We start from the raw sequence: 23,627 nt of genomic DNA on the forward strand, positions 1-23,627 counted from the left end.
TCTCTAGAACAGACCACTCTCCTGAACTCCTAAATTAATTTTCAAGCTAACTTCTCAACATCTTTGTTTTATTGTCTAATAGGCACCCCAAACATTCCATGGCCATAACTGAATTTCTAATCTCCACCAGCAAAGTAGTTTTACCTGCAGTCTTCACCTACTCAGTTAATGTGGGTCATCCCACCCTCGTTTATTTTTGTTTGATCCAAAGGTGGCCTCCTTTGGATGTGGAGCAAGCAGAGCATGTGCTCACTTGGCAACTTTTATTCAGTTGTTCAATCTGATTGGAATAGCTGCCCCACAGATCTGCATGGCTAACTCCCTCAACAACTTTGTCTTTTCTGAACTGTTATCTTTTCATTGAGGCTCACCTGGATTATCTTACATTAAATCATGGGCCACCTTCTCTCCAACCCTTCCCCTGACTCTAGATCTCTCTATCACGCCTTCTTAAATTTTATTTTACATGGTACTTAGCTTCTATCTATCATCTCTTTATCTATCTATCTATCTATCTATCTATCTATCTATCTATCATCTCTCTCTCTATTTATCATCTAGCTGTCTATCTAGCTAGCTAGCTATCATCTGTCTATTTTTTAATTTCCTTGACAGAATGTTTAGTTTTATGATTTATTTTTCTCAGCTTTGTTTAAATTGTATCCTAAGTGTTTAAAACAATGTTGACACATATTCCAAAAAAAAATAAATAAAAACACCCAAAAGACATATTAAATGAAAAAATGTCCTACTTCATAGTAAAGATACATAACACTGAATGATTATCCTTCAAAAGAAACTTTTCTGTGGTTTTTCTCTTTTTTTTACAATCATTCTACCAGTTACCCAGAAAAAAATCTGGTGTTATTATTATTTAAAGAAGAAGGGCTTTTGGGATGCTTTTATGTTTGAGTTCATTTGGAAACTGATGGAAACCCTTTTCCTGTGACTTCTGTAATACTATGCTGTTGTTCTAGCTACTTTTTCTTCATCTCAGTTGTCAACCATTCTTTCTGCATTTTCTCTCCTATTGTTAGCATTTCTGGGTCATCAATTCTTCTCCCTGTACTCAGTTTATCTGGAAAATGTCAGACATATCAATGGCTTTAATAAGCTTACATAAATTTATGATGCCTAAAGCTCAATGTCAGATATTTGAGTAACCTGAAGGCAGAAGAGGTTAAGAACATTACCCCAAAATATGCTACTTTGGCACATTGATTATTTTGAGATAAAGTCCATTGAGAAAGAGTAGATATTTTCCCTCTTTCTGTCTAAAAGCAGATCATAAAATTTCCCACGTACCAGCAAGAAAAGAACATTCTTATCACCAGAGACAGGCAGTCAAAGCCAAAATGGATCTTTGAAAACAAACATACTAAAATAACTCTTATCTTCCATTTGATTCCCCTATGTATTTTCTAGTCACTTTCCCACAATTTACTGCTGCTAGAAGCTTAAACCTTTTTTATTTATCTTGCCACTTCACAATCTGTCATTCTTTGTTTTAAAAAGTATATAAGCTATCAGTCCAACCCGATTCTTCAGGTCTTCATTTTTCCTGTGAAGGTTCCTGTGTGTACATAAAAAATTAAATAAAATGTTTGTGCTTTTCTCCTGTTAATGTATCAGATGTCAGCTTAATTCTCAGGCCCAGTCACAGAACATAACAAGGAAAAGGTCAGGTTTTTCCTCCCCGACAAGGCTTATCTAGGCCTTTGTAATCTGCACCCTTCAAGTCCTTTGCATTCAAAATAGGCACTCTGAATTCATCATGTTCAGCACCCTCTTCCCCCACATGCACTTATACTGTCTACCTTTTAATGAATGGAAATTTGCTCATCTTCCTTTATTCCCATTTTAAGTGTCACCTTATTGCCTATTTCCAAATTTTGTGCACCATACTTTTTTATTGCTCTCCCCAACTGACTTTAATTAATCAACAAATCATTTTAAATATCTTTGGAATATCAAATTTCTCCATCTGCAGAGCCAGAATGCATGGGTTTTAACCCTGGCTCTGCCTTATGTTAGCTAATTACCCTTTAGCAAATTACTTCTCTGAGTCTCAATTTTCTCACTGCAAGATGAGGATAATAATCATATCTACCTCATTGAGTTATTGTCAAAATTAAAGGAATTGATGCATAGAAAACATTCAGATGAGAGTCTGGAACACACTCAATAAAAATTAGCCATTATAGCATATCACTTCCCTACTTTTAATTTTCAGTGACTTGTTACCTTTAAGAATTGCAAGTATCTTACTTAACATGGCTTGAAAGTCTCTTTGAAAATTAGCTTTCACTCACTAATCTAGCCATTGAACCCTTTGCACTCTTTGCTCTTCCATAAGGAATTGTTTTCAATTCCTCTGAGGTGCCTATTGTCTCTCACTGCTGTACCTATAAGCACATGATCTACCCCTTGCTTGTCTAGGTAATGTGGAATTTAAGTTTGGAATTATACTTCATGAGCTTTCCAAGACAGAGCTTGAACCCTGTGTTTCCACTATTATAATGCCTGGCATGCTATATCTTAATTATTTGTGTAATTGTCTGGCCTCTCTATATTGTCATCATTTTGAGGGAGAAAGAATGTATCTATCTTTCAGCATTCCAATTGAAAACACTTTGTTAATATTTGTTGAATGAATGTTGAGTTAGCAAGAGGTTTGAATCAAGTTTATAGCTCCATTTAATTCCTGTAACACAATATAGATTTATTTGGCAGCATTCAATCAATTTAAATCTACATGAGATTTATAAAATAAATCAATTACAGCTTGCTGAAAATAATACATTTTTAAACAACAAGAGGTCTCTTGAAGAGACAGAGTGTTTTCTGTGAAATTTTACTTTTATCTTGTTCCACTGTTAAAAGTTCTTCTTATCATGTTAAGGTCAGTTGTATCTAATTTTAATTAAGACTTGAAAATGCCAATACTTCACTGTAATATAAAAGGGAGTTCAGAGATTAGTAGTTTTTAGATGCTTAATAATGTTAAATGACAATGATTATAAAAGGAACCTTAGGTTTATTGATCAAATGTGTAAATATCAGTCACTCAACTTGACTTCTAATAAAAAACCTGCAAGTTCAAAACTGTTTTAAAGACTCTTCCAACACTTGACCTTTAAAATTTTTATTTGAATCAATATCCAAACATAAGTACACTGTGCCTATTCAGTAATGATTTTAAACGTGTTCTCTATTTTATTTTATCCTTAACAGATAAACTTCATATCAAGAATTAAAAAAATGAAGAATAAAAGAAAAGTTGTTTTTACTTTTTCAAATTATAACTAAATATAAACTATATATAAATATAGTCAGAAAATAGGAGATGAGAGCAGAGGACACCTGAAAACTTACTTTTCTTTCTCTACGTATGCTGAGATTTTTTCATGAAGAAAAATATTTAATAGCACTGTATATAAAATATATAGTAAAACTAAAAACAATGTTCAGCAAAATGATTTCAGTATATATTGTTAAAGAAATATTGCGTTCTGGAGAATACATCAAAAAACAAAGATATGGAAATAAAGAGTAAAATAAAATTTCTAGGCAGTGTTCAAAAGAATGTTAGCAATGTATTATTTAAATTTACCTACTCATACGAAATCATTGCTCTTTACTTTCTAATAGGCTGCCTAATAATACTTTGCATGTTTATAAAATTTTGTTTTAACACATAAGAATGTTAAAAAAATGAACTTATATAGAATTTATTTCCCATTTTATTATTTTTTGTGGCTTCATAAATCAGCTCTCCAATCATTCTTTGATATGTTTTCAGAGGAAATTTTGCTTTAAAAGAGCTGTAAACATATAACTACTTTGCATAAAAAATTTTAATGACAGTACATTTTCTATAGTAACGCCCCAAATTCTATCATACTGAAGTTCTTCAAAGATCTGACTTCTGCCTACCATTTTTTCTACCATATTCACACGCTTTCTGTGAACCATACATTTTCCTTATCCGAAACCCTAGTCATGTTCTATCCTTTTTTTTAATCATCAACTTGCTTTTTATGTCCTTTAGCCTCAAATTTCCTCATCATAATCAAGGCAAGTTTATTCATCAATTCGGGTCTAACTCAAAATCAAACACCTCTGGGATCTTTTCTTCATCCTCTTCAGCAAGAATTTCTCTTTTGTTCCATTTGCAGTAAGTTTATAGCTCTATTTTGTGCTGGCCTGTGGCCCTTAGGCAAACTGAGAGTACACTGTACGTTTTCCATCTCTTTTCATCAAAGGGTGAATTCCCTAGTTCTTTGCATAGCATACATATCTTACATATTTAATAAAACCTCATTGAATTATATTGAAAGTGAGCTTTGATACACTTAACATTTTGGAATATATTGTTATGCATAGTGGTCTACATTAACTACAGTAATGTGTGGTTCTGCTTTTCTCTTTGAACTCTGGTTGTCTCCTTAATTCCCTCTAATTCAGCTTGCTATCTTCCCATACCATGGTGGTGTATCTGAGCACTTTAGTCTTTCAGAAGACTTCTTAGGAGACCTGGCAAAAAGTTCCAGAACTAGAAGAGATTGCTTTCAATTTTCCTATTGTATATAAGGCCATTAATGATTTGATAGTAAATGTAGGTTATCTGTTTAGTGGGCATTATTGAATACCCAAAATATCTCCAGGCACTAAAATTTCCCTGGGGAAAACACAAATGAACAAGATCTCTTCCCTGAGAACATCATGGTCTAGTCAAAAGCCAGATTTTTATTGAAGGACAATCTAAAATAGTCATTTGATAAATAAATATATGGCACTTGCCCTAACTGGTTGGCTCAGTGGATAGAGCGTCGATCTGCAGACTCAAGGGTCCCAGGTTTGATTCCAGTCAAGGGCATGTACCTTGGTTGTGGGCACATCCTCAGTAGGAAGTGTGCAGGAGGCAGCTGATCGATGTTTCTCTCTCATCGATGTTTCTAACTCTCTATCCCTCTCCCCTCCTCTCTGTAAAAAATCAATAAAGTATATTAAAAAAATAAATATATGATACTTCAGGTAATAACACATGGTACAGAGAAAACAAACCAGGCGATAGATTTAATAGTGGGGGGATTCTTCCTAGATAGAATGGAAGGCCTTATTGAGCAGTTGGTAACTTGAGCTAAAACCTGAATGAGCTTATGATTAAAAAGCTTGTCTTTAGAAAAATTCAACAGTGCTAAAGTTATGTATCTTTTCACAAGGCATTCATTTGATTTGGATCTTAAGTTTGTTGGTTTTCAAGTGAAGGGCCAGGGATAGGTGAGTCCCCAGGTGATCCTGCGTGCCTCGTGTGAGATGTACTGCTCTCCTGGGTAGGAAGTGACATTGACGTTTCTCACCATAGATCCTTGTATGTATTTTTGCAAAGGCCTCCCAGCCTATTTCACAAGCACATGCTCTTTGAATAATGACAACAGTTGTTTTGGGGAAGATATTTAGCTAGTTTTCTCCCCAAATGTTTCACAATAGTTATAACAAATAACTAAATCCTCCCCCTTTTGAAATATGTACAGTGTGGTTATATAGTTTACAATGATTTAACAAACATACAATTATATGAGTAAAACTAGTCAAATGATTTGCTTAAGATCTGAATAATTATAAGAGGTCCAATAATGTTGTGTAAAGGAAAAATATGCCCAGAAGGATATGGTATGTCCATGATTTTGGTTTGAATTGAAGTGATTTTCTAATTTATATTTGATTTTTAGAAACAGTCAAAAGTCACTTTAGAGTCTAGTCAATAACCATATCATGAGAATAGTATAATAGTGGATGTCTCTATCTAGCCTCATATTGAAACATAATGAAACTAATTTTCTTGTGTAGTTGACACTTCGTTGATTTGTTAAAAACATAAATTTGTCCGAAGGCACACTGACTTTGGTGGCAGAAGTAGAATGCAAATTTCCAGCATCCATTTCCTATTTAGTTGCTGGTAATTTCTAAAAGATAATGAGCCCTGGCCTAGTAATTCAGTTGGTTAGAGCATTGTCCTAGTATGTCAAGGTTGCAGGTTTGATTCCCCATAAGGGCACATACAAGAATCATCAACGAATGCATAAGTGGAGCAACAAATTGATGTTTCTCTCTCTCTCTCTCTTGCTCTCCTCGCTCTCGCTTTCTCTCTCTCTCTCTCTCTCTCTCTCTCTCTCTCTCTCTCTCTCTCCCCTTCCTCTGTCTGTCTCTAAAAGCAATAAGTAAAAAAATATTTAAAGAAATAATAAAGTGAGTTAGTATTTAGTTTCTGGCAAGGACATTGTTAATTAAATTTACTTCTCAAAATTTTAGGTTATTTCAATCTATAAGTGTCCAAACCATTAGGTGACTTTTCCCTTCAGATCAACACATTGAGAATACACATTTATTTAGGATACATTCTGGACTGATCTTATTTTCTTCCAAATTTAGAATGTAAATTTTAGGTCAGAAAAATATAACAGCAAAGAGAAATCAGTGAGAGTTGTTAAACATTAAAATGATGTCCCAGTACCTCACTTTAAATTTCTTGAACATTTCCCATTCAACTTGGTTCTACATATAGTTAGACCAGCGGTTCTCTACCTGTGGGTCCCGACCCCTTTGGTGGTCAAACAACCCTTTCACAGGGGTCGCCTAAGACCATCCTGCATATCAGATATTTACATTACAATTCATAACAGTAGCAACATTACAGTTATGAAGTAGCAACGAAAATAATTTTATGGTTGGATCACAACATGAGGAACTGTACTTAAAGGGCCAGAAGGTTGAGAACTACTGAGTTAGACTCATTTCTTCATAACCAAATAAAATTAAAATTTACCTGTTTTTAAAGAGATGGTGTTGACCTTATAAAAGCTATGTCAATGACTAGTTTGACAAAATGTTTTTTGATCAGAGATCATCATTTGAGGGTAAAATTTATAAATGTATAAATGTATAGGAAAACAAAATATAGATATCCTTTTACCATTGATGAGTTGTGACTATTTAATTGGCCTTCATTAAATTGGTAACTGGGACATGTCAGCAATCGTTGGAAAGCTTAAACAAATTGTATTAATTATAATGTTATTAAGATTTACTTACTTGAGGGGTATAACTAGCAGAAAACAGGTTAGTTTGTTCAAGCCTTTTGAACACACATTACAAACTATTTAATACGTATGTTGCTATACCCTCCCATTCTCTGAGTTGATCAGAGTTGTTTCCTTTTCTTTAGTTTTTTAATTTAAAAATGAAAAGTAATAAAGGCCAGAATAGAAATATTATTATCTTCAGAGAAATATTCCCTAGGGTGAGGTTAAAATGAATCAGTGTAGGATTATTGACTAATGTTGAAATGGCTGCTCCTGAAAGAACAGGCATAACTCCTGTTGCATGTGGGATTTTCAGAGCATTTCTAATTAATTCAGAGGATCATCCAATCCCAGAGAGAATACTTCCTTGCACTACAGAGTGGTGTTCTCTATTTGGCTTTAGAAAATACTGAACTTCTTTGTGTTTGTTTCTGTTCTATCTGGCACCACCTATCTGGCATATCCTGTTGGCGTTGGCATTAGAGAACTTCCTGGAAAGCAGGTCATTTTGTTGTGATCTGGAGATGCTTTTGTCTGGCTTCCAGGTCGTGTTTTAAACTCAGAACAAATGACAGAGCTAAGCACACTAGGTGAAAATTCCCCTTCCTTAGACTCATGAGAAAAAAAAATTTTTTTTTTTAAATGATGCAAAGTACTCACGTAGGACTATTACATAAAAGTCTAGTGAAATAGATTTTTGGCCAGAACTTGGAATAGCTGGGAAGAATATCAAGAAAAGCAACTTTTATCAAAAGGCAAATGAGTTTTTGAAGCTGGTGTTAATTGGCAGCCAAGGTGTTTCATTATGAAGCTGAATGTTTAACAGTTGTTCCTTGGTTACTATGAAAACCCCAGCCAGCAGAACACACTGCAGTGTATGCGCTGTCTGTTTCTCCAATCTCTCCCAGCCCCTCTACGAACTTGTCAATAATGGGAGTCCTGTTTTAAAGCTCCTGTGTGCTGCCTAGAAAGTGCTTGTGTTGGCTGTTTATTCAACTTTTATTTCTGGAAAAGATGGGTATTTCATAATCAAAGGGTTCAGGGAGGATCACTTTCAAACTTCAGATGTTGTATTTTTCTATTTTGCAATCCTCTATGTTTGAATGAAACCTTAAGAAGATCTTACTGGGAGAACTGTTTTTTCTTTGTAACCTAGAGCATAAAGCTAACCACAGGAAATATACAAGTTATAACTACAGAGGTGATTCTTTTGGATAAAGCCATGTGAAATGTGGTGCTTTATCTCTATGTGTGAGTGTACCTACCGCTGCTTTTTTTAAGGAAAAACACCTGAGGGCCCTACGTAGCAAGTTCCCACTGTTTATTCCCCTGCCCAACAGTAAACAGTGTGAAGGTTTCTCTCCACACATAACAGAGCCAAAGCCCCTGGGAGTATGTATACTTTGATATTTTCCCCATTCTGACATTTTACCAGCTGGCTAAGAAAAAAAAATTGATTTGCTCAGTGAGGCCTCAACCTATAGGCAACACATTCTTTTATTGGCCTATCTATAGGCATCCTCTTAATTTCTACTGTGTTCAGCATCTAGTTTTATGGTGATGTATAGAAAAAAATTGTTTTCTGTGGGTGACGTGATACAGGTGTTGGTTTAAATTACTTGCCAACAGTTCACCAGCCAAATAATTTAAAGTCTTCTTGAAGCCTTGCTGTTGATTCTAAGGAATAAGCATGGCTGTATCTGTTGTCCTTTCAAAGCAAAAGCAGGTTTTCCTCTTGCCTTGCAAAGTCTCAGCTCGGGTTTTTACAGAACAAAATAATGAACACTTCTGCTGCGGCATGTCACAGGGGAGGCTGGGACAGTACTGAACTCGCTCACACCTCTGATCCTTGCTTGCCGGGCGACATGTACGCCTGGATTTCTGACAGCTCCGCGGGTTCACTGGAGACCTCTGTCATTGTGTTCCTCCTCTTGTAGGCAATGGTCGAGACAGTGAACAACCTCCTTCAGCCACAAGCCTTGAACGCGTGGAGAGACCTGACGACAAGCGATCAACTCCGTGCGGCCACCATGTTGCTTGACACCGTGGAGGAAAGTGCTTTTGTGCTGGCTGATAACCTCTTGAAGACTGACATCGTCAGGGAGAACACAGACAATATTCGTAAGTGGCCTGTGTTGTACAGAAGGGCCTGAGACCCTTGGACAGCAGAAGAGGGAAAAGAAAAAATTATCGGTGGTGGCCTAGATATTATGAATAGTACTCTGTTCTTTTTCTGTCATGAAAAGGATATCACCTGTCATTGGCTTAAAGGGCCCTCATAATCATGTATGTTATCCTCCTTTGGACATTCCAGTATTGGGTATATTAGCCTCGGATCACTTACAGTGAGGTTCATTTAATTTTTTTTGTTTTTAATGTATATTTGTTTTTGTGTGTGTGTGTGTGTGTGTGTGTATAATACTATTTAAAAATTTATCCTCCTAAGACAGGGCTTATGGGTTACTTCAGTCATAATAGGAGTGTCTCTGAATTACATACTGTAAAGAAATCATTCATTAAGTTAGGGGTTAAAACAATTTCTGATAACTGCGTTATTGGCTCATAGGAGTATAAATCTATTTTTATTGTGTATAAGGATGTAGCTGACAGCTTTATTTCAGAAGAATTGATAAAGCTGTTTCAAACTTATTAGATTTAAATATAGATCAATATTGATATAATACTGCAGCTCTAGATTATAAAGGTATTTATATCTAATTCATAAAATAAAGATAATATTTTAAAAATAAACTTTAAGTCAATGACAAAGTATAAGGATTTGAGCTGGAATTTTAATTCTTTTTTACTCTATAACTGCTATATCTGAATTCTTATTTACCTGACATTCATTGTTTATTTGCTTTATTTTGAAAAAACCATATGATTGTAAAATCATACTTTGTAAATAAAAGATTGAACTACTATAAAGCATGACAAATAGAACATTAATTCCAGTGTTTTGACTTCAGAACTATTTCAGTGATCTAGAAAACTACCTTAGCTTTGCAGTATTTCTCAGTAAGTGCTGATATCTCTTTGCCATTGACAGAGTTGGAAGTTGCAAGGCTGAGCACAGAAGGAAACTTGGAAGACTTAAAATTTCCAGAATCCATGGGTCATGGAAGCACCATCCAGCTTTCTGCAAATACTTTAAAGCAAAATGGACGAAATGGTAGGTTAGAGTCTGTTTGTTAAGCTTCATAGAATTAAACTTATCAATGCATTGCTTCTTGGCTTGGAATTTTAAATGTGCTGTTCAAAACCTGATCTCCTTCTCATCTGCTGTCTGTCTCCTCTCATCCACTGTACTCATTCTCCTGCTCTTCCTCCTCTTTCTGTCGCCTGCACCAACAATAGAGAAATTATATTTGTTCTACAAAATTCTCAGATTTGGAAAGTGTTTTTTACTTTTCAGTTGCAGTAAAATGTCAGAAAGTTGAATATGAGGGAAATTAATGAACAACAAATCCAGATAATTTTTTTTTTCTTGAAAGGACTAACTTACTAACTTGTCAGAATTAGTAATGAAAATTTTACTTGTAATTTTAAAATTATATGCTTTTTTCCTTAGTCACTTGTTTTGAGGGTGTGTCTATGTTTTTCTTTCACAAAAATTTCCTGTGAGGAGGTGCTTTTGGGGAATGGAACTGGTAAAAGAGGTCAGTGTAGTGAATGGGGATAAGTTCACTGAATAATTTTAATTTGATTAAAATTAAATAAGTAATCTCATAAAGAAAGTATATATCAAGCCTCCCTAATATTAATTTAAAAACTTATTTTTGTCCAAGGAAGTGAGAACCTTTAACCCAGTGGTTCTCAACCTTCCTAATGCCGCGACCCTTTAATACAGTTCCTCATGTTGTGGTGACCCCCGACCATAAAATTATTTTCTTTGCTACTTCATAACTGTAATTTTGCTACTGTTATGAATCGTAATGTAAATATCTGATATGCAGGATGTATTTTCATTTTTACAAATTGAACATAATTACAGCATAGTGATTAATCACAAAAACAATATGTAATTATATATGTGTTTTCCAATGGTCTTAGGCGACCCCTGTGAAAGGGTCATTCGACCCCCAAAGGGATCGCGACCCACAGGTTGAGAACCGCTGCTTTAACCTGTTAGTGATCGTAAGATAACTTCAAGTCGTAGTGACTAACTCAAAGCTAAGGTTTCAGATTGAAGGGTGAATAGATTTTTGTTTTGTTTTTTAAATAGCATATTAAATAATTTCAAGAAAAACAAATTATGTTTGTTGTCAGCCAAACAAAATTTTTTTGTAAGTGTTGGCAATCTTATAAGACTGAAGTTATAAATCTTTATTATGTTGCTAATTTGACAATGTGAAATTTGAGGCAGCAATAAGATCTCATATAAAACAAAATCAGATTCCTGTATTAGCTTCCTAACTGGTTTCCCTCCTTAACTCTTTCTCCCAAACATAAATTCTGTTGACAGAGGTTCTTCCCCAAACATAAATCTTGCCAGTTGTATTTAGAATGACATCAAATGACTTAACCAATGCTATCACATGTTATTACCTGGTCCACTTCCTTCCTGCCTCATGTGTTCCACTTCACACCTGTCTTTAGCATGCACTCTGTGATCCAGACAGTCTAGTCTCAATTCTTTATTTTTATTGAGATATAATTGACATATAACATTATACTAGTTTCAGGTATACAGCATAATGATTTGATATTTGCATATATTGCAAAATGAACAGTATAGTAAATCTTGTTAACATCTATCAACACACAGTTACAATTTGTGGTGTGTGTTTTTTTGAGAACTTTTAAAATTTACTCTTAACAACTTCCAAAATAGGCAAGACAGTGTTATTAACCACAGTCACTGCACTGTACCTTTTGCTCCCCTTTACCCACCCTTCTATTCTCTTCCCCACCACCCACCTCTGGGAACCACCCTTCAGTTCTATGAGTTGTTTTTATCCTAAGATTTTGCATGTAAGTGAGGTCATACAGTATTCCTTCTCTGTTTGACTTATTCCACTTAGCATAGTGCTCTCAAGATTCAGCCAAGTTGTCATAAATTACAATATTTCCTTTTCTTAAAAATGTTAGTAGTCAGGGCAGTATCTGACTCTTGTTGGACCAATATGAGTTCATAATAGAAGACTTGACTTCTTTTAGGAAAGGAAATATGGAAAAAAAGTTAAAAGATGGTTACTTTTACAGAGGATTGTCATAGGGAAAACATAAGGTGGAAGGATGTATGGAAACAGTGACCTTAATAGAACATAATTGAGTTTTAAAACAGATAAAAGGGGAAACGAGTTAAGTCGGCTCGCGTGAATTGCGCGTACTCCGCGGGAGCCGTCTTTAACTCGGTTCATATAGATTTGCGGTGGAGTGCGGGAAACGTGTAAACTCGGGCCGATTGTAACTGCGTATTACCAAATATTTGTTTGTAATCCACCCTTTTGGTGGATGGAACAAAACCAAAAGACAGAGCCATCTTATATTTTGGCGGGAAATTCACCCCACACCGGAGTGTTAAAACAGATAAAAATTTTGAATCTTTGTATTTATGTTTTATTGCAATTGAGATATAATTTACATGTAATATAATTCACATAACCATAAGTGTTTAGCTAGATGAATTTGACAGTTGTACTTATCCTCTGAAATATAAGATACGAATCTCTTCTATTACCCACAAAATTCCCTGGTGCTTCTTTCCGTTCTGCTCACCCCCTGACCCACCTGATGAAACTACTTTCTTTTCATTACTATTTGTATAGACAACTGTTGCCTGTTCTGAGCTTTTATGTAACTGAGTCATACACTGTGGACTCTTTCCTGTCAGTATTCTCTCACTCAGTATTTTTGGGATTCAGTCATGATGCTCCATGTGTCAGTAGTTTGTTCTTTATTGATGCATAGTATATTCCATTATGTTAATATATTATAATTTTTCTCATTTTGATAGGTTTTTAGTTGTTTCCAGTTTGGTGCTATTATAAATAAAGATGCTATCAACATTCTTATACATGTTTGTTTGTTTGTTTTATGAATTTATGTTTTCACTTATCTAGGAAGGGTAGATATGTATTTATAAAAAATCCTGCCAAACGTTTGTCTAAATAGTTGAACGACTTTATACTTCTTCCAGCCATGTGCAGCACACAAGAGTTCCAATTGTTCCCCATCCTTATCCACATTAGTGTGGGCAGTCTTTTTTCATTTTAGAGATGCTAGTAGGTATGAAATGGTATCTTGATGTGATTTTAATTACTTTCCTCATTAATAATGATGTTGATCATTTTTCATGTTGCTTAGCCTATCATATATTATTTTTTCTAAAGTTTCTGTTTATATTTTGCCATTTTAGTGTGGCATTTATTCTTTTGCTGTTGATTAGCAGACATGCTTTATGTATTCATGAGTCATACTTTTTTTTTCTAGTCTGTGGTTTGCCTATTCATTTTCTTAATGCTATATTTTGATAGACATAAAATTTCAATTTTGACAAAAATCAATTTACCATTTTTCCCTTATGATTAGTGTTTTTGGGTTCCTAGCCAAGTCATGTCTGCCTTCCCAAGATTACAAAGATATCCTATATTTTGTTCTGAAAGTTTTATGTTCTACTTTTTTTGTTTATGTATGTGATCTATCTTGAATAATCTTTGAGTATGGAGTGAGATAGGGATTGAGGTTCATTTCTTTTAATACTTATATGCAGTTCTTTCAGCATCTTTTGATTTTCCTCTCCCAATGAATGATTTGGCACTTTGGTTAAAATGAATTCTGAAGTTGTTGTGAGTATATATTATACAGATTTGATTACAATCTAATTAGAACTATCTAATTTAAGTAGAACATACAGAAAGTAATCAGAGTTTCTCCCCAATTTATAATTTACATTTGCATTTATTTTAGGAGAGATCAGAGTGGCCTTTGTTTTATATAACAACTTGGGTCCTTATTTGTCCACGGAGAATGCCAGCATGAAGTTGGGAACAGAAGCTATGTCCACCAATCATTCGGTTATTGTCAATTCGCCCGTCATTACAGCAGCAATAAACAAAGAATTCAGTAATAAGGTTTATTTGGCTGATCCTGTCGTATTCACTGTTAAACATATTAAGGTGAGAAAATGGCTTCTTAAGTTTAGTTGTCCACAAATATAAAACAAAAAGTGTATTAATTTTTTAAATTTTTATTATTTGATATGTAGCAATTCAAAGCCTATTAAATGGTAGTGGTAATTTTTTTCTGAAATAAGAAAGGAGAATATTTCTTGGATATGTAGATTGCTTATGATAAAATATTCATAGATAGATATATAAATGCTTCTCTATATTACAAAGAGCTAGCAATATATTCAGTTGAACTGGACATGGTTTCACATAGGATACTATAAGTAATTATATCTTTGTGTGTAGATATAATTTTGTTATACTACGATTGCATTATAAATTTAACAAAGATTTCTAAAAACCATCTGCCTTTTGGAAGTTGATTAGAGCAGTTATTTTTACTCTGCAATGTACTTTACTTTGAAATGAATTGATGTTATTCTGAAATACTGGTACTAGTATTCCTTAAAAATTAATATTTGGAAAAGTAAACTCACCCCTAATCAGGGGGAATAGATAACAGCAAATTTGCTTAGACTTGGTGAGTTCCGCTTCATAGGAAAACACTGGCAGACATCTCCACAAGAATTGTAATAGAGTATGAAGTTGTGTTGATGTAAAGAAAATGTCTACCTAATTTATGTGATAATAAAGTAGCTATTGGCTTTATTGATTTTATTTTTACCCTGTAGCAGTCCGAGGAAAATTTCAACCCCAACTGTTCATTTTGGAGCTATTCCAAGCGCACAATGACGGGTTATTGGTCAACTCAAGGCTGCCGGCTCCTGACAACAAATAAGACACATACGACATGCTCTTGTAACCACCTAACCAATTTTGCAGTACTGATGGCACATGTGGAAGTTAAGGTAAGAGACATACCATAAAATAAAAATGCTTCCAATCAGGACACTAACTGTAAAATGTCTTAACTCTACGGATCAGTCTCACTGCTCACTTTAGAGTTTTTCCACTTCCATAATGATTCTATTCAGGAACTCTTTGGTGTTCAACCCATATCCTCCCAGATGATTCGAATAACTCTTCTTCTTCCTTTTTTCCCCCCCATTAATGTAGTTCCTAAAATCAAAAATCAAAGTTTGCTTATAAAAGTTCCCTTAGTCTCCCCTGCTTTTATATTGCATGAATAAATGTCAGACCTCATGAACAGGGCAAGAGAGGACCCCAGGACCAAAAGCCAGTGTGGTGAGATTAGAAACTGGGATACGATATGTTAAAGACTAAGGAGCTATGTGTGGGTTTAAATTCTGTTAGAATGACTCTTGGGAAGCAGCCATTAAGCACAATGCACAGTAATGCAAAGAGCTTAGCAATTCTAACACATGTGATGGGTTTTGTCCATTCAAGAAGACACCATCCTAAAGAAAAATCCATGTGATTGGTAGTTTCCAAAGTTGGGAACATCACTAACTTGCCTGCATTGATCTATTCCAAGCACAGCTCTGGCTGTCATGGTGGGTGTGAAGAGGATTTAGATTTCAGGTATACTTAGGACATAAAAATACAAAGTGCTGATTAATGTGGTTACGGAGATTTATAGATGAGTTGCTAACAAGAAATTATATACTTGTGAATTCTCTTCTCATCTCCCTGGTGTCAATAAATATAGAGCAAGCATTGCTGTCTACCATATTTTAAAAAGGGAAAACTAGCAACGGTTTATCTACCTGTTGTCATTGATCCGAATAGTTTCATCCAAAATTTTCTTTGACACTGTTGAATTTAAAGATGGTACAAGTATCCCAGAGGGAGACCAAATGCAAGCCCAGTTACACCTTAAGAGTAAATTGCCTTAGCTGTGTCAGCACAGTTCAAGTTTTGGTCTTTAAACGACTGCAAGCACATTTTCTCAGGGCATCACAAATTGATCTAGCTTAGCAATTTGGCTGCACTACCAAATGTTAGATTTAAACGTGGAATGTGTTAGTATGGCTCTGGGATTCTATTTCTCAGCTTAGGGAATAAATTGAAACTCAGAAAAAAATGGATCGCATTTGAAACAACAACAAAATATCATTTTGTTCAGTTCATTGCATGACAACATCTACCCAATCATCTATTATACAAGAATCCCTACTGTGACCATTATTGTGTCAACAAGAGATATAATAAATGGAAATCAATATTTTCCTTTAGCAGTCAGTCACACAGTATGTATGTCCTGGATTTCTTTTATCACATACTCTAAGTCAGTTTCATTTTGATTTCACAACTTGATTTTGACATTTGAAAAGCAGAATGCAAGCAGACCAGTTATACGCAGAAGTCCAAAAAGTTACACAATCACCAAACCTTCATTAGACTAATGTCTAAAACAAACCACTAATTTACTCCTCTGAGTGACAAATACAGTAGCCAAATTGAACAGTTATTTATGTGGCCAGTTTCACTCTCTAATTCTGCAAGTTGATCTGTAACAGAAACAAAATCATATTGGAGAATTTGGTTGACAATCTTGGAAAAGGAGCAAGAAGAGTTAGCTGAGTAATCTTGATAGTTATTGTTATTAAACTGTGGTTCCCCAGTCACAGGTCTTCACTCCAGGGCTCTGCCTGTGTACTGATTTATTCTTATCTGTTATCTATGTGACCTCTACTGTTCATTCAGTACTTCCTTCATTTTTTAAATACCCGAGTAAAGGTATTGACAAGTTGCCTATTACACAGTAGGTTCTCAATAAACATAAATCCTCCCCCCACCCCTACCCCATTTCCCAGAGAGATATTTCTAGATTCCACATTACAGGGAAGCTTCTAGCCCTGAAGGAACTCATGCAGAGAAGTGAAGCTGCAGTCTTAACTGTGATAAATATTATAATCAACACTGTGATGTGGGGACACAGAGGAGGATCATCTATCTAAGGCAGGCCTGCTCAGAGACAGCTCTTCAAAAAAGTACGCTGCTCCAAAGGATGAGTCGGATGTATTTAGTGAGGTAACTGATGGACAATTTGCATTTACCGCATTCTGGCCACATTTTCTTCCCTTTGCCTTGAGTACACCATTCTCTCCTGTTTCTTACCTTCTTCAGCAACTGGTCTTTCTTAGCTTCCTTTGCTGTTCCATTTCATCTCCATGACCTCTCATAGTTGCTCTGGTCTGAGGTGTAATTCTAGATGTAGTCTAGTCATATGGCTCTAAACATCATCTCATGATTCCCAGATTTCTATCTCCATTTCTTAACTCCAGACTCATAGATTCAATTGCTGACTCGATATGTCCACCTAGACTTCTAGTAAGGTTCACAATTCTAGAGCTACACTTTCGGTATTCTCTCATCTGATTCCTTTCCTTCTTAGTGATGTCCTTCCAGGTGCCTTGGCCCAAAACCAAATATTTTATTTTTCCCCCCACTCATACTCACACCCAGTCCTAGGAGTGTATCCTGCCAGATCCAGCATCTGACAACTTCTCAGTATTTTCATCACGACCACCTAGATTTAAGCCACTATCACTTCTCTATTTTTCAGTTCAGCCCCTTAGATGTCCTCCTTTTTTTCCTCCTTGTCCCCTTAAGTTTATTTTCAGCATAATGGCCAGAAGGATACTCTTAAAATGTGAGTCAGACTGTGTCACTCCTCTGATTCATTCTCAAAAGCAATTTTATCACCCTTTAAATATGCAAACCAGGTAGTTCATACCTTTGATCCAATCTGAAGGACTTCTTATCTCAATAAAAGCAGAATCCAAAACCCAGCTGCATTATCATCTCTTGACTTCTTTTCCTATATCCCTCCCTTTGCTCACTTGGCTTCAGCCACACCAGCCTCATCATCTTGCCATAAACATATCAGGGTGTTGTAGTGAGAACTGAAAGTCTCCCTCCTCCTACCCTGCAAAGAGTCACAGGGCCAACTTTCTCATCTCCTTCAAGTCTTTGCTCCAGTATCACCTTCTCAAAGATGCTTTCCCTTTCCATCCTTTATAAAATTTCAGATTACAACACCCCACACACCAAGCCCCAGGGATTCAGCAAGTTTATAGTTTATCAAGGCAGGAAAGTGTTTAGACTGATTTTTGAATGTGGTACTGAGAGAGTTTATAGCGAGGTCAGTTTAGGGATAAAAGAAGGAAGGGGATGCTTCTACTCCAAGGTGGCAACGCAGCTGGTTAATAACTTCTTAGCTCTCTCTACTTCTGTTGTCTAAGGAAACACCTAATTGTCTTCTCTTTTAGACAGAAAAATAATCATTACAGATATTTAGGTAATGTGATTTTATACTAAACTGAAATAGTGTTTATGGTATTTAAAAACCTTTTCAAAGGGTCCTGGGTTCGATTCCAGTCAAGGACACGTACCTCGGTTGCAGGCTCCTCCGCAGCCTGGGCCCTGGTCAGGGTGCGTGCAGAAGGCAACCAATCAATGTGTTTCTCTCACATCAATATTTCTGTCTTTCCCTCTCTCTTCCACTCTCTCTAGAAATCAATGGAAAAATATCCTCGAGTGAAAATAAAAAACACCTTTCCATTATTGGGCATCATCTACACGTTTATTTGTCTGTTGTTCAGCAAATTGTTAAATATACCTACCATGGCATCAGGAGGTCCCTCATGGGAATTACTAAGTTTGATAACTTGGTTAAAGTTACATTATATAGGAACACTGAAATTTTTGTATTTAAGAAGCCCTTGTGGAAATATATCTGAAAACTTTATTTTAGTTATCTCAATTTTAAAAAAAAAAGCACTGTGCTTCATCATCCATCCTTTATTTGTTCCTTAAGTAGTTGAGTACCATCTTTGTGACAGGCAAAGCTCAAGTACATAATTAGTAATATAGATAAGTAATCAGCAAAATCAGTATCTTGTGAGAAATGTCTTATTGTTGTAGCAGAGGATAATGTGGAAACACGTGGGAAATAGCCTTGACCTTGAGTGTCAGGGAAGGTTCTCTAGATGAATTGATAGCACTGCTTAAGCAAATGAGAGTGACAGGGGTGAAGTACATGAAATAAGGCTGGATTTTTATGTTTTCATCATATATTTTTCAGCATATTTTATATTTTGTTTAAAAAAAGAGGTAATCCAGTTTATGGAGATTCTAAAAAATGGAGATTAGATGAGGACTTCAACCCTCAGAAGGGCCCAGCATGTCCAGTAATAATAGGAATGAATATTTTATTTTTTTAAATCCTCACCTGAGGATATGTTTTTATTAATTTTTAGAGAGAGAGGAAGAGAAAGAGAGAGAAAATTGATATGAGGGAGAATCTATCGAGCCACCTGGTCAGGACTGAATATAATTTTTTTAATGTCTACTTACACTATTGCATTTAATTCACATCACAATAGATATTGTCATCATGATTTATTTGCCCAGTTTATAATCTGAATGGTAGTCAGAATAAGAATAACAAATCAGGACATTGAGGATTGGGATTCCTCTTATTATTAGGCAAATCATCTGAATTCCTTCTTCCCATTAATTGGCGAGATGACACTATTAAAATTTTTCTAACATTATCTCAGGATTATTTTAGGAATTGAATAACAAAATTATATTAAGAATTATAGACTTTTTAAAATATATGATTTTTTTAAATTCACATATTTGCTTCCTCAAAGCCCTTGAGCTCCTGATCCTAGTAGGGCTTGAGGAGGAGAAGTTAACTGTCAAGGTCAAAATATTTAATTCAGTTTTTACTAATAAATAATCATTTATCAACCTCTATCAAGGTAAGAGTTTTCTGAAAGAGAGAAGTTTAGGCTAGTGTTTTGCCTTATTTTTCAAAGCAAGACTTTTTTCTTACAATGAAATTGTCTAATGGATTTACAGCAAAATCTATATATATAAAGAGCCAGGGTCATAACATCCACAAGGACTGAAGGCTTGACCTAACACTGGAAGTCAGTGCTGCGTTGCCGTGGTGACCCAGCACTGACTGCTGAGGGGGCTGCAGATCAGGCCCAGAGAGAGGCCCAAAGAGAGAGGCAGGGTCTGATCCGCAGCCTCTGTGGCAGTCAGTGCTGGGTTGCCGTGGCGAACTAGCACTGACTGCCACTGCTGTGGGCACGGTGATCCAGCATTGACTGCTGAGGGGGCTGTGGGTCAGGCCCAGAGAGAGACCCAAAGAGAGAGACAGGGTATGATCCACAGCCTCTGTGGAAGATGTTGATCAGCCATTGCCTCTCTCTTTTTCTCCCGGCTTCACCAGCAGCTGCGCCTCTGTTTCTCTCTGGGCCTCCATGGGGGTTGCTGATCAGCCCCACCTCTTTGATCAGGCCCAGAGATAGGCCCGGAGATGCTGAATGGCATAGAAACTGACCAATCAGAACCTAATCTGGGTGAAGTGCCAGGAGCCAATGGCTGCCTAGGAGGCGGAGCTTTTGACACTGACTGGCATCGAAACCAACCAATCAGAACCAAATCTGGGTGAAGTGCCAGGAGTCAATGGCTTCCTAGGAGGTGGAGCTTTTGACTCTGACTGGCATCGAAACCAACCAATCAGAACCAAATCTGGTTGAAATGTGAGGAGCCAATGGCTTCCTAGGAGGCGGAGCTTTTGACACTGACTGGCATAAGGATGGGGCCTAAACCGGCAGTAGGATATCCCCTAAGGGGTTCCCAATTAGAGAGGGTGCAGGCTGGACTGAGGGAACCCCCTCTCTCGTGCGTGAATTTCATGCACCAGGTCACTAGTATTATAACGACATATAACTTCGCAACTCTTCAAAATGTTGGTTACATAGATATTGTGAATTCCCACAATGTCAGCACCACCAAATTTAATTTTAAGTACAATCATTAGTCAATATGAAGTAATCTTTTTCATTAGTCGGGTTGCTTCTTAATTAGTGACATGATTTAACTAACAACTAAAATATTTTTTTTCATTATTTTAACTATAATGGCTCTACTCATCCAGTTTACCCAGGCTTAAGAAAGTATAATCAACCAATCAATCAAATGAAACCAGTATTAAAACCTTTCCATCCTAATGTTCTAAAAATATTCTCAAATGCTTATACTGTTTTTAGTAAGCACCAAATTGTTACTAAGTTGATGTGTTTACTAACTCTATTTGTTCCAGGTCACAAAATTTTGCCTTTTATTTTTAAACATGGATAGTATTCAGTGATTTTTTTTCCTAGCCTGTCTCATTCCACTGTGTCTAGTAAATAAAGTGATAAAATTGGAGAACTACTGGACTCTAGAGAAATTAGGCTAGATTTCCCAAAAGTTATTTATATAACATTCTAAGCAGATAATAAGTTCAACCTATATAAATAATATTTGAAAAGCATTTGAACAAAAATATGGCTGAACTAAACCACTTTTCTTATGTTGTTATAAACAATTCAGGGGCCTGCCCATTTACTTTGTGTATCCTTACAGTGTAAGCATTGTTATTTAAAGATCTTCTGTGGTTGGTTACTTGATAATTTAAAAGTCCAATTCATGGAACCGTGGAAATTTTAAGGTGTTAGTTTTGTAAAATTTAATCTTGGCTCCTACCTATTGTTTTTAGGTCTGTGAGATAAAGTTCCCATGGTTTTTATCTGGAAAATTCCCACTCTGTTTAAAATGTAATAAGTTTATTCAAGAGAATGGAAAATGAAAACCTAGTAACTACTTCCTTTTTTCTTTTGCCTGAAATTGCTTTAGCGAGCAAAATGGAATGAAAATGGAATATGGAGTAAAAATGGGATGGGTGTATGTACATGATTGTATACGTGTGTGTGTATATATATGGATCTACATTATATTTTATTCAGTACCTGACATATTAAGCATCAAATGAATATTAAAATCAATCTACCAAACTCATATCAGGAGACATTACCCATTTTGTCTGAGAATCATCAAGTTTTCTGAATGATCCCTAGTAAACTTTGTTTTAATAAAGCCACTGGGTCTAATTTCTGTATTCAAAAGGATAGTGAAGAAAATTTTTACCCATGAAAGCCTATCTCTGTCCAATTCTAAGAGACTTAGTATAATTGGGTCGCAACAGGTAATATAGAAGAGGATCTATGGTCCTCTTCACCATTAGTGAAGTTATTTAGAGCATGGAGTATTTGGCCTCCAGTTGGGGTGATCAACTTTTTATAGAGCCAACTGTGAAATAGCACTACCAGATCAAAAGTATATTTAATATGCATTAAGTAGTTTTTACTACTTAACCATGACAATTCATAGTATCAGGCTTGTAGGAATGAGTTTCCAGCTCTCCAAAAATGGCCATCCACTTTGTATCTATAGGCTTGCTCTGGTAAACCAGCTGTTTGTCAATTAGTTCTTTTGTATTTAGGAATCATCATATAGGCTGTCAATATCCAAAATGTTCATCATTTTTAAATACTTCCAAACATATTGGATGTCAGCATAAAGTAAAATACTGTCAGGGAAAATGGTTTTAAAAGCACTGAAGTAATTTTGCATTATGAAGTCTATATTGAATTTCAAATAAATTACAGTTTTAATAAAGAAATGAGAAAGTCTTATTTAACTTGACTGTTTTTTTTTTCTGGTGCTACATTCTAAAAACAGTCTTAAATCCCCAAAATAAGTCATGCTTTTTTGTATATGAGTTTTTGTCCTGAACCTTCACAGAACTTCATGCATCTCAAGTAGAATCAATTCACCTTTTTCCAGGTTCGTTATAGTCTATTTGGAGCTCATCACACGGTTTTAGAGAAACATCACATAAATTTATTCTACTGTAATCTGTTTCTTCATTTTCACCTGTCATATATTTTAAGATTAGAGAAATAAATTCTTCTCGTCTCATACTTTGAAACTATGATTTTATAGAAGGCCCATATTTTAACATTTTTCTATGGCTAGACAATGATAGCAATTTTGGAGGCGCATGTCTCAGGCGACTGTCTTCCATTTCTAGAAAGTTAGGAAGCCTGTTAAATACTTCTTCACATTTTGTAGAAACTGAAAAGTAACCCCAAAATTTCATTATTAAACCTCATTATCACAAGTAAGCAAATCACACCCATTTTTAGTAGCCTTGTCTATAAGATAAAAAGGACACTGCCTAGGTGTGAACTGTTCACTTTCTTATGTAAAGAGATTATAGGCTCAATGGAACTTTCCAAAATTTACATTTGCATTATCTGTTGAATATGCAGATAGATGGGCAAAATCTACTTTATAGCTGACCAAGGTATTAACAACATTTTGCTTTGAAATTCTATTTTTCACATTAAAATACATAAGAGCTAAGGAAAACATTATTTCGTTGCTATGATTCAACATATCACTTGATATACTTTATTTTTTTTTAATTTTATTTTTTAAATATATTTTATTGATTTTTTACAGAGAGGAAGGGAGAGAGATAGAGAGTCAGAAACATCGATGAGAGAGAAACATCGATCAGCTGCCTCCTGCACATCTCCTACTGGGGATGTGCCCGCAACCCAGGTACATGCCCTTGACCGGAATCGAACCTGGG

At 35.5% G+C, this 23,627-nt stretch overlaps 1 protein-coding gene across 1 annotated transcript in view; it reads left to right on the plus strand.

The window, feature by feature from the left end:
- ADGRL3 (adhesion G protein-coupled receptor L3) overlaps nucleotides 1–23,627 on the plus strand; it is a 491,390-nt gene that overhangs the window by 374,452 nt on the left and 93,311 nt on the right. The window contains exons 12-15 of the mRNA XM_014460593.2: nucleotides 9,023–9,206; nucleotides 10,135–10,257; nucleotides 13,998–14,206; nucleotides 14,890–15,066. Of these exons, the coding sequence (XP_014316079.1) occupies nucleotides 9,023–9,206; nucleotides 10,135–10,257; nucleotides 13,998–14,206; nucleotides 14,890–15,066 (693 nt within the window). The remainder of the gene's footprint in view (nucleotides 1–9,022; nucleotides 9,207–10,134; nucleotides 10,258–13,997; nucleotides 14,207–14,889; nucleotides 15,067–23,627) is intronic.

Source organism: Myotis lucifugus, unplaced genomic scaffold (assembly GCF_000147115.1).
Source record: "Myotis lucifugus unplaced genomic scaffold, Myoluc2.0 scaffold_135, whole genome shotgun sequence".
Classification (NCBI taxonomy): Eukaryota; Metazoa; Chordata; class Mammalia; order Chiroptera; family Vespertilionidae; genus Myotis; species Myotis lucifugus.